Source organism: Scyliorhinus torazame, chromosome 1 (genome assembly GCF_047496885.1).
Source record: "Scyliorhinus torazame isolate Kashiwa2021f chromosome 1, sScyTor2.1, whole genome shotgun sequence".
NCBI classification, from domain to species: Eukaryota; Metazoa; Chordata; class Chondrichthyes; order Carcharhiniformes; family Scyliorhinidae; genus Scyliorhinus; species Scyliorhinus torazame.
In genome coordinates this window covers 375,119,459-375,131,700 of record NC_092707.1, presented here as the reverse complement: position 1 = coordinate 375,131,700, position 12,242 = coordinate 375,119,459, and the positions used below count along the sequence as shown (strand labels likewise).

At 47.1% G+C, this 12,242-nt stretch overlaps 1 protein-coding gene across 1 annotated transcript in view; it reads left to right on the top strand.

Moving 5' to 3' along the window:
- Positions 1 to 12,242, top strand: part of ryr2a (ryanodine receptor 2a (cardiac)) — a 1,117,859-nt gene that overhangs the window by 744,239 nt on the left and 361,378 nt on the right. Inside the window, exons 34-35 of the mRNA XM_072511661.1 lie at positions 6,843 to 7,069; positions 7,772 to 8,573. Coding sequence (XP_072367762.1) covers positions 6,843 to 7,069; positions 7,772 to 8,573 — 1,029 coding nt within the window. The remainder of the gene's footprint in view (positions 1 to 6,842; positions 7,070 to 7,771; positions 8,574 to 12,242) is intronic.

Here is a 12,242-nt window from a genome sequence, read left to right as displayed (position 1 = left end):
AAACTTCTTACTGTGCTCACCCCAGTCCAACGCCGGCATCTCCACATCATGGTTGACATTGAGTTCACCAGTGTTAAGTATGGATCCTTGCTAAACTTTACATGATTACTTTCACAATGCTTAGATCTGATTGGCGAAGGAGATACACAGTTTCTTGCCCTGTTCACTTAGACCCCAGGTACCCTGTGAAAGGCACTGTCCTGCTTCCCTTCCCAATTCCAGAACCATGCGGTCCAAATCTCATTGATATTTAATCGGCTGCAGTTAACAGCAGGTGCCGGTTGTTGCTATGTCATATGAAGATTCCCTGCCCACTCGCATACTCCCAAACCAATTCATGACTCCCACCCACTCCCAGTGGACCCTGAGAGTCTCATGCCAAATCAGTGCCCTTCCACGTCCATTCATTCAGTATACATTGGGTGCGATCCTCCGGCCATGCTACGCCGGCAAAGCAGCTTGCCACGGTGCAGCGCGGCTGTTGAAAGCCGGGAGACCCTGCTCCCGGGATCTACCCGGCTTGCAAGGCGGCGCGAGATTCACCGCAATCTCGTGAGATATTGCAAGGTGAATCACTTTTTTTTTAGCAAATCTGCATATTAGAGCGAGGCAGTAAGCCTTACTCTAATATGCAGATTCTCAAGGTACCTCAGGCTTTGGGATTCAATCTCTTCGCCTCAGGACCTCAAGGGTACGCCATTTGGTACTGGTCCCCACAAACGGCACTAGTGGGGGTCTCCAAGGGGATCAGAAGCCACCAGTTGCTTTCCCTTTGGGCAGGGTGGTGCCCTGGCACTGCTGGTGCCACCTGGGTACCCTGGCAGTGCCAGCCTCACACCCTGGCACTGCCACTGCCAGGTTGGCAGTGCCAAGCTGGCATTTTGTGCGCGCGCATGATTGGACCGGGGTTGTCCGGCATGGATGTTTGGGCAGGGGGCTGGGGGGTTCTCATATTGCAGGGGACCCTCTCATATTGTGTTTGGGCTGGGGGGGGGGGGGGAAGTCGGGGATTCTTTTTGGGGCCTCGGAGATGGTGTCCCGCTCGCTCGCAACAACGGGGAGTTCTGGCGAGTGGAGCCCTCCATTGTAAACAAAATGGGGCTATTTCCCCGTTCAGGCCACTCATTCAACACGAGTCACGTTGAATAGCCTGGTGTTTCTCGACACTGCGAGTGCTGGGAAACACACGGCTAAATGCGCTCGCTTGGGGACTTTGTTCCCTTTTGGTACCATTATGTACGCCCAATGGTACCCAATGAATCAATCAAGGGTATGAGTTGGCATGTGGGCTATAAGCATGGGAGTGGATGGACATGAGTTGGCATAGGAGCATAAGTAAGAACTTTTGAACTTAACTTTCAAAGGATTGCCGTGTCCTGACTATGCCTCAAGACCCCTCTGAGATGCATGAACCATGAGCCATGGAGAAGCTGACAATGAAAATTGCGGCAGGCTAGGAGATGCCTACCCCCATAATGGAGACAGGCCAGCCCCCTGCACCCTTACGCTCTGCTGGTGAAAGTTTAGGGTGCCAGGAACTGGAATGCAGAATGAGGTCCAGCCTGCCATTTTAGATGGCTATGAGTCCTTACGATTGGACGGAAAACTGGGCCACAGTTTAATAATAACCCAATTCAGAAGGACCCTTGCTAGAATACTGTACAGCTGCTGATTCACTAAGGTCACATAATTCCCATTGTGATTAGAACACTGACCAAACTTTTCCGCCATTCCTACTGATGGGATCTTACAGCCCCGCTGAGGGCGGACCCCCCCCCCCCCCCCACCCACCTCGGGTTCCCCTGCAGTGGAGGGGGCAAGTGACAGGAACTCCTTTTGACTGCAGCCTTCACCGCCGCAAAGTGTCAGTCAATGAGTTGGAGGTGGAGCGCTGTTAGAGGGATGGGGTGGTCAGAACTTGCAACAGACAGTGAACTTTACAGCAAACCAAAAGTATTTATTTAACAAACAACTATTCAAGCAAAATATATTTACAGAGTCTATTCAAACAGTCTGCAGCAAGCAGGGACCTTTACCGAAGCAGCTTTTACCTATAAGCACACCAGCAAATTGTAATTGTTACATTATGTGCATAACATTAAACCTTGCCTCTTACATTTTAGGCCCTCTATCACCCCCCCCCCCCTCCCCCCCCACACACACACTTCCTGTATTCCCATGCCAAATCATGACTCCCACCCACCCCCAGTGGCCCATTATATCCCCATGCCAACTCATGGCCCTTTAATGCCAGGATTAATGGAGTATTACCCAATTTTCCTCGCTCTGTTAGGAGTAGTGACACCACTGTCGCTGATCTCTGAACCTGTTGACACTGCATGATGCCTCTCCAGCAGCTCTGGGCAGTGCGTTGCACGTATTCACCATCCTCTCTGCAAATCAGTTAAATCTCCGGGGTATATTCCTGTTCTGAGTTTGAACCCACTCTCCCTGGTTACAGAGATATGTGATTGTGCTAGACAATTCATCCGGGTTCAGTTAACACGTAAGCACCTTTGAGCCTTGAAAACATATGCCTATAGATAAACTGTTGCCAGTCTCCTCTCTTCCCATTTTACAATCACTTCCACTTCTCAATGAGGTCATGCGTTTTTTTCTTGCATGGTAATTGATGCTACAATTAAAATTCCCTGGAGTGATTTTAATACAGTAATTTATCTTTATGTTTTTATCTAAGCTTTTTGGTTATATTGTAAATGATCTCAGATTATTCAATATGACATGTGTGCTGAGAATTTCTCATTGTTTGAAGGGTATTTTTATTCAGTGTTCTTGCAGTCGTGCTAGTTTTGTTCTGAATTATTGGATATTCCAGTAAAATACTGGGGGCTGGAATCACTGTTTGGGAGATTCTCCTACCTGAGCTGAATTGCAAATCCAGGTAGAGACCATCCGAAAGCCACCTCCTCCGCCCCCCCAATCATCAATGCATCGCTTGTCCATGCCTCCTCTACCAGACCCCCTTCCCCCAGAAATGAGACCTCTGTCTGGAAGCTAGAGATCAGTCCAGACTGGGGCATTGAGAAGGATTACAGTTGTAACCATTACCTTGCAGCACCATGTGTTCATTTCAGGAAGGAGCAGCTATGACCTGTCTGGTTCCCACAGATCCATTAGCTGCAAGCCATTCATAGCTTTCTAGTGGTGGTCTGTGATTAACAACTTCTACAAACTATCTGCAGCGTTGATTCATTCATCTCCCTTCACAGTTCAGTGGCCATGAGGTGAAACCCCAAGGGAGGGATTCTCCGACCCCCCGCCGGGATTCTCCGGCCCCCCAAAAATCGCCCCGCCATGAATCGTGCCGCCAGCCTCGGAGAATGGCGGGGTCCGGCGTGACTCAATGGGCCCCAGGGCGGCCCGAATTCTCTGGCTCGTGATGGGCCGAAGTTCTGCCCACTTTTTGCCAGTTCCACCGGCGTAAATTGGAGTAGGTCCTTACTGGCGGGACCTGGCGGCGCGGGCAGCCTCCGGGGTTCTCGGGGCGTGGGGGGATCTGGCCCCAGGAGGTGCCCCCACGGTGGCCTGGCCCACGATTGGGGCCCACCAATCCGCGGGCAGGCCTGTGCCGTGGGGGCACTGTATTCCTCCGCATCGGACACTGTGGTCCTCCGCGATGGCTGGTGCGGAGACGAACCCTCCCGCGCATGTGTCGGGATGATGCCAGCATATGCTGGCGCTCCCGCGCAGGCGCCAACCCGCGCTGGCCAGCGGAGGCCCTTCGGCGCCGGTTCGCGTGGCGCCAAGCCCCTTCCCTGCCGACTGGCGGGGCTGGAGGATTCCGCACCTTTGGGGTGGCCTGATGCCAGAGTGGTTCACACCACTCCTCGGCGCCGGGACCCCCCGCCCCACCGGGTAGGGGAGAATCCCGCCCCAAATGTCTATAAACATTAACCACATCAAAGAGAGGTAAGTGCATTCCAAACACTAGATGCATTCCAATCACTCAAGCATGTGTGATTTCACTGTGCTTGCCTCTCTTTGATGTGGACAATGTTCACAGACATTTGGGGTTTCATCACTTCGGCCATTGAACTGTGAAGTAAGATGAATTAATCAGTGTTGGGGAAGGTGGAGGATGGTCTTCTCTGCCCAGAGCCCAAGTGAGGATCTTAAGTGGCCAATCAAAGGCTCCTTCTGATCTTCACTGGCATTGTACCAGTGGCAGGGGTGTCCCCCTGGTGGGACACCTTATGGCTAATGCAGAGCCTCTCCACTGGCAAGGCTGGCCCTGTGGAGACACCCCTTCCTGCCTTAGCAGCTGGCACCACCCCTCTCCCCCCCCCTCCCCCCTACTAGGGTCAGGAACCCAGGCCCCATTTACCTTGGTCCCAGGGAGGCATCCATGATGCTGCTCCAGGCTAGTTGCAGTCCCAATAGTGTCCCATCGTTCCTGGTGGCACTTCTAGCACTGAAGACCAACTGGCCCTCTGATTCAACAGCAGCTCTTGGAGGCAGGTTTTCATTCCTTAAAAAGACAGGTGCCCCAACTGTGTATAACCAGCTTGAGAATGTATGAATGCATTAGGTACTATCACAACAAACTATCCATCTATCTAAAAGTCACAAGTTTCTCATCGTTCAGATAATTTATTTGTGAATAACTATGGAAAGAAACACAGACTTCTTTCGCTGTAGCTGGAAATTTACATGCATCCAATAATGTGCAAATCATCGCTTCTTTATTTCATATTCTCTCATTTACTTTTAGTCTCAGAGGAACAGGCCATATGAATTAGAAATATGCTTTAGCAGAAATATAACAGCGTGCACTATATATACCAAGGCCTTTCCATCGTTAGAAAGCAGCATATTACTTGACTTTCATAAACAAAGCTATGGGAAATTCACTAGTATAATAAGCAAATCTCTGGCCTAACAACACTTCTGAAGCCTCTGGTAGCTGGGAGGCCCCTGATTAAAACCAGAACTTAAAATACATTAGCTTTATTTTGTTTAATCCCCTCTTTTGATATAATTTCTGTTTTGCTAGTTCATAATACTGATTGAGCAGATAAAAAGAGACATGCTGAAATCTGGCTTCTGATATGATTACTGCACTAATTAATTGGGAAGTAAGGGAGAACATTTTCTTTGTAAATAAAATTCAAGGTACAAAGGAACACAGGAGCAGGTCATTTACCTCCTAAAGCCTGTTCTGCCATTCAAGGAGATCATTGCTCATTGGTAACTTTCAAATCTTGAGATAACTAACAATTGATCCATCATCATCTGCCATTTGCAGAAGATAATTCCAATCTTTATTACTCTTTACGTAGAGAATTGTTTCTTAACTTCACTCCGAAAAGTTCTTGCTCTAACTCTTAGACTCCCTAACCATTGGAAACAGTTTCTGTCTCGCTACCCCTATCAGTTCCCCTCAAAATCTTGAAAACATTAAGCAAATCACCCTTAGCCTTTTCCCTTCAAGGAATCCAACCAAGTTTGTTTAATCTTGCCTCAAAATTTGACCCTTAGAATCCTGGTTGGCAAAAGGCAAGACCTCTGTCCTCACTTGGGGGGGGGGGGGGGGGGAAGTCCTGCCTTGGAGAGCTGTCAGCCAAATCAGATCGGCCATCGGCTTTCCAGCCCCTTCAGGCACAGCGCTGCAGTGGCTGGAAGAGGAAATGCAGCAGTGTGCCTGGAACTAAGTGCAGTGAGCCGGAGTGAAGTTAATGTGGCAACTAGGTTCTTTTCACAGTAACTTCATTGAAGCCTATTGTGACAATAAGCGAAAGTGGCATGTGTCCCGGGAGAGAAGAACAGGGGAAGCCTGGGGGAGGTTGCAAGGGTCTGAGTCGGGTGACTCGTGATCGGCCTGGCATCCAGTGCGGAGCCCGACCTCCCCGCCCCCGTTCATCGCAGTGGAGGGTGCAAACAGCAGGAAAACCCATTGACAGTGGTGGGACCGGAAGATCCTGCCACCAGGCAATGTCAGGCAGTCTCTGTCACCACAATATCACTGCGGGGGTCGGGGGTGGGAGGGCGATGGAGGGCACATCCCACTCAATGTACCGATTTATTGCTCATTGCTTCAGATTAAGAAGTCTTAGAACACCCGGTTAAAGATCAACAGGTTTGTTTGGAATCACTAGCTGCGCTCTGAAAGCTAGTGATTCTAAACAAACCTGCTGGACTTTAATCTGGTGTTCGAAGACTTCTTACTGTGCCCACCCCAGTCCAAGCCAGCATCTCCACATCATGGCTTCAGATTAAGATTCCGAATGATAAAAGTATCTGGAAGCAGTCATAATTTTGCTGATTTTTACCACCATCTAGTGGGTGATTTTAGACAGTCAGATGTTAACTTTCCTCAGTCCTGCCAGCTGGTTAACTCCATAAAAGTTGCAGCTAACAATCAGGACTAAGGGTTGTATTTGTTGCCTTCCTGTTTATGACCCTCAGCACTTGACACCTTGCATGGCTGTTCCTGTGCTGCCCACCACTGCTTTCCACTTGATTGTGAATGATCGACTGCTAGCTTTTATGCCCGAGTACAAATAGACAGGAAGAGAGATCAAGTCTGTGTGTGTTGGGTAAAATATGGAGGAAGGGACCTGGATGTCCGGCATCAATTATTTAAAAATCTTTTTCGTTACGGCCCATAAACAAGTTCACCCACATACTTTGATATTGCTTAAGATCACCTCATCTAACTGCACTTTGGCAGATAATACTGCCTCCAATAGGAGTTTAATTCTGTCAGTCGACATCTGAAAGGCAATGTAACTGTACTGGGACTTTGGTCCCCTGTCGTAAGGAAAGGATTGATATTGTAATCGTTTTCAAGGTCCCACTGCATCTCTTCCATTCATTTCCAGAACGTAATGCCCCTGTCAGCCGGATTGTTTAAAAGTGAGCGCAGGAATCCAACCCCACAGTGTCCTCCTCGACTTCATGTTCAGCACCTTACCCCTGTGTTGTGGAGCAGAGTGCCGAATGAGTTCTTAAAGGTGGATGTCAGTCGTGTTAGCGACCGCCATGGATGGCAGGTGCAATGTACAGAGCCTTTAAGATTCATGTCTTTACATATTCCTGAAGAGAACAGGTAAGTGTCCAAAGAGCCTGGTTCAGGCAGTATTCTGTGAACAATTAATAACTGTGAACTCTAATTATGGTCAAACACAGCAGCAGAGGCCTGGAGAAATATTTTTATTCCCACTTACCGGGTTTTAATCACACACTTCACTTAATGATCCATTTGTGTTTTGGGTGCCCGTAGCTGGGAAACTATTCTGAGCATCTAAATGAGAAAGTAACACAAGGACCAAGCACAATAAATCAGCACTGATCTTGCATGCTGACTGTGAGCACTAGTTCAACAGTTAAGGATAGGTTAGACTGGAAGCTAAAGGAAAAGGAAACAAAGAAGGATGGGAACAAGGGGAGCACAAGGAATTAGGATAAGAGTGTGTGGAGAGGATGAGTTTGTGGAGAGGATTAGCACCAACATGAGCTGATTGGACTGAATGACTTGAAACCATGTTGTCATTTTTTAATGCAATTCTGGCAATGAGTGATTAGCAACGTCCTCAGCAGCAATTTCTTTCTGTCGATCCACACATTTGGAGGGCGGCTTTGCTCCGCCTCAGGCCCTGGAAAGGCCAAATCTAAGACGTGCTATTTTACTTAACTTCTGGCCTTCCTTAACTGGCTGCAGTACTGTCATTTTTTTTTTAATATCAAGAGGTTGGCATGTGTCTTATATTTATTATAATTAACCTTTCCTTTAATTCTTTATGATATGTAGGGCTTTGGATATCTTGGAACTCACAGAGCATGAGGACCTGCTGAAATTTCACTACCATACCTTGCGTTTGTATTCCGCAGTTTGTGCTCTGGGCAATAATCGAGTGGCACATGCCCTGTGCAGCCACGTGGATGAGTCTCAATTGCTGTACGCTATAGAAAGCAAATACGTACCTGGTTTGCTGCGAACAGGTTACTATGATCTACTCATTGACACTTACCTTAGTACCTATGCCACTGCCAGGCTGATGATGAACAACGAATTCATCGTTCCCATGACAGACGAGACCAAGAGCATTACTTTGTTCCCAGACGACAACCAAAATCACGCAGTCCCCGGAGTGGGCCTCAGCACCTCCCTCAGGCCCAGAATGCAGTTCTCCTCGGCCAGCTTTGTCACCATGACGGGGGAATCCTTCCAGTACAGCCCAGAATTTCCACTGGACATCCTGAAGGCCAAAACTATCGAAATGCTGACAGAAGCCGTGCAAGAGGGCAGCCTCCACGTGCGAGACCCAGTTGGTGGCAGCACCGAGTTTCTTTTCGTCCCCCTCATCAAACTCTTTTACACGCTCCTTATCATGGGTATCTTCTGCAGCGAAGACTTGAAGCATATTTTGCAGCTGATCGAAGCCAGTGTGTTCGCTGAAGACACTCAGGCAACCGAGGAAAATATAATAAATGAGAAGGACGTAAGTAAAAGTGATCAAAAAGCAGAAGGAGGCGATGAAGAATTCAAAAGTGACCAAGTCCCCAAAGAAGGTCTACTACAGATGAAACTTCCTGAGCCAGTTAAACTTCAGGTAGTGCTTAAAGAAAATCTTAACCGAACTTTTGATGTGTTCCTGCCAGTTATATCTGAATAAGTAGGTGCCACTATTCTGGGGGGAAAGAACTGTAGGAAACTTCATAGATCATGGAATTTACAGTGCAAGGGCAGTATGTGGCGCAGTGGATAGCACTGGGACTGCGGCGGTGAGGGCCCGGGTTCGAATCCCAGCCCTAGGTCACTGTCTGTGTCGTGTTTGCACATCCTCCCCATGTCTGCGTAGGTTTCTCCCCCACAACCCAAAGATGTGCAGGTAAGATGGATTGGTCATGCTAAATTGCCCCTTAATTGGAAAAAAATAAAATAATTGGGTACTGTAAATTTATTTTAAAAATGAATTTACAGTGCAGAAGAAGGCCATTCGGCCCATCGCATCATAACCAGCTCTTGGAAACAGAACTGTACCCAAGCCCACACCTCCACCCTATCCCCGTAACCCAGTAACCCCACCCCACCTTTTTGGGCACTAAGGGCAATTTAGCATGGCCAATCCACCTAACCTGCACATCTTTGGACTGTGGGAGGAAACCGGAGCACTCGGAGGAAACCTACGCACACACGGGGAGAACGTGCAGACTCTGCACAGACAGTGACCCAAGTCGGAAATCGAACCTGGGATTCCTGGAGCAGCGAAGCAACTGTGCTAACCACTGTGCTGCCCATTGCTAAATAATTTCAACTTGTTGATATCTTGGTTACCGTAGAGCTTTGGGACAACCGCTACTTTCCTGGCCATTTTGTATTGAAGAATCTTTGAAAATGTAAATAATTTCAAAGTAGTCCATGGACTTGAGAAGCATTTTCTTCTCCTTTAGTTTCTGTTGATTTTTGGAGAGCTCTGGGTTTGAAATTGTTTCTGCACAGCATTGACAATGAAGACTCTACGAGCGTCTGCCTGCTATTTTCACAATGCCCCCTGACTTTATTTATTTTAAACATGATGACGCCTTTGTTAAAATGCCAGACAGAGAAATATTCTTGCGCAGAAAGGTTGTTAGGTTGTGGAATGCACTGTGGTAATGATTGAAGCAAAGTCTATGTCACATCTAAGAGTGAGCTGTCCATGTGGAGTTTACACATCCTTCCCGTGCCTGTGTTCCCCACAACCCAAAGATGTGTAGCCTCGGTGGATTGGCCATGCTAAATTGCCCCTTAATTGGAAAAAATTAATTGGGTACTCTAAATTTTATTTAAAAAATAATTTCTCTCGAGACAGATGAGTGCCACATTTCAGAGGGCATTTAAGTGTCAACCGCATTGCTGGGTCTGGAGGTCATAGAATCATAGAATGTCCAGTGCAGAAGGAGGCCATTCGGCCCATCGAGACTGCACCAGCCCTTGGAAAGAGCACCCTACTTAAACCCATGCTTCCACCCTATCCCCATAGCCAGTAACTCCACCAGACCAGCTAGGGACAAATCTCCTCCCCTAAAAGACATTATTCAATTTGATAGGTTTTTATGTCAAGTCGGTAGTTTCATGATCATCATTACTGATAGTACTATCTTTATACTCCAGATTTATTTAATTAACTTGAGTTCAACTTCCCCAGTTGCTACTGTGCCTTTGAATACATGTCTTCAGATCACTTGACCAGATCTCTGGATTACGAGTATCATAACCGCAGAATGCGCTCTTGTACCTGAGCCTTAATGTACCAGTGAATTGACTTGTTATGCACAATTGATACAGAAAGACCCTAGGTTGCTAATTGTATCTTTATCGTCACTAGTTCAAATCTGTTCTATCCCGGGTGTTTGCAACTTCCCGAGCTAACTCCCTCAATCTCTCATCTGCACTTAAAAGTAGCCAAAAGGAAGACATTCTAGGAATAATTCTACAAATTTAATTCACAATTTAATATGTGTGGTTTTTCCTTCTCCTGAGTGGGTAAAGTTCTGTTTTGGAGCACTCAGTTACAAAAATACATTGTACAAAATAACTATCAACTTTTGTAAATTTTGTGAAGCAGCAATGGTATTGAGTCCACCAGCATGCATTTCCCAATTCCCAGCAGAGTGGGGTCTAGTCAGGGATCCTCCCCAACTGTCATGATCCCGATCCACCTACCTGGGGGTGCATTCCAGTGGAAACTCTCCCAGCAAGACTGAATCCATTGCTGCCACTTTGGGATAATGAGGACAGTGATATGATGAGACATTAAGAAAGCTACCAAAGTCAGGATCATTGAAGGTAGAGGACAAATGGATTTTTCAGTTGTAGTAAAGAACTTTGGAGTTCCAAGTTGTGTCTCTTTGTTATAGCACAGAGTGAGCTAGATCTTGATTGATGGATTGATTGATTGATTTGATTTGTCACATGTACTGAAGTACAGTGAAAGGTATTTTTCTGCAGCCAAGGGAACGTACACAGTATGTACATAGTAGACCAAGAGAATAATCAACAGAGAACATTGACAAATGGTACATTGACAAACAGTGAATGGTTACAGTGTGGAACAAAGGGCCAAACAAAGCAAATACATGAACAAGAGCAACATAGGGCGTCGTGAATAGTGTTCTTACAAGGAACAGATCAGCCCGAGGGGGAGTCGTTGAGGAGTCTTGTAGCTGTGGGGAAGAAGCTGTTCCTATGTCTGGATGTGCGGGTCTTCAGACTTCTGCCTGATGGAAGGGTCTGGAAGAAGGCAATGCCTGGGTGGGAAGGGTCTCTGATAATGCTGTCAGCCTTCTTGAGGCAGCGGGAGGTGGCAAGCCTGTGTGATGCGCTGGGCTGAGTTCACCACACACTGCAGTTTCTTGCGATCTTGGACCGAGAAGTTGCCATACCAGGGTGTGATGCAGCCGGGTAGGATGCTCTCTATCGCACATCTGTAGAAGTTTGTGAGAGTCGATGCAGACATGCCAAATTTCTTTAGCTTCCGTGGGAAGTAGAGACGTTGTTGGGCTTTCTTGAATGTTGCATCAACATGAGTGGACCAGGACAGACTGTTAGTGATGGTGACCCCCAGGAACTTAAAGCTATCGACCATCTCCACTTTGGAGCCATTGATGCAGACGGGAGTGTGTGTCGTGCTACGCTTCCTGAAGTCAGTTCCTTGGTCTTTCTGACATTTAGAGAGAGGTTGTTTTCAGTACACCATGCAACCAAGTGATTTATCTCCCTCCTGTAGTCTGATTCGTCATTGTTTGAGATATGGCCCACCACAGTCGTATCATCCGCAAACTTATAGATTGAGTTGGAGTTAAATTTGATCATGATGTGACATAGATGTTAGATTTGATTTGGTGTGACAGTGTCATATGATTTGACAACCTGCTGTATGTCTGTCTCAATTGTTATTTTGGATTGGGAATAGAAATTGGGAGAGATATAAAAATGGTTGACGAGACCCACCCCAATATTCATACTGGTGAATAAAAAATAAAACAGTTGAAAGATGGAGATTTTCTACAAAATTCAGAAAATTTGAAACAGTGATGAGCACTGCTTATGGTTTCCTGATTTTCCACGCTTTAAAGGTAGATATTTAAATTAGCCCCAGGTTTTATCCGACTGACATTTGTTTGTGGCTGGGGGTGGGGGGCGGGTGAGCTGGCAGGGAGGTGATGTGAGGGTGATGCCTTCTATGGTTCCATTGCTCTCATTGTCACCAGGTTAGGAAGAGGAATAGAGTCCTGGG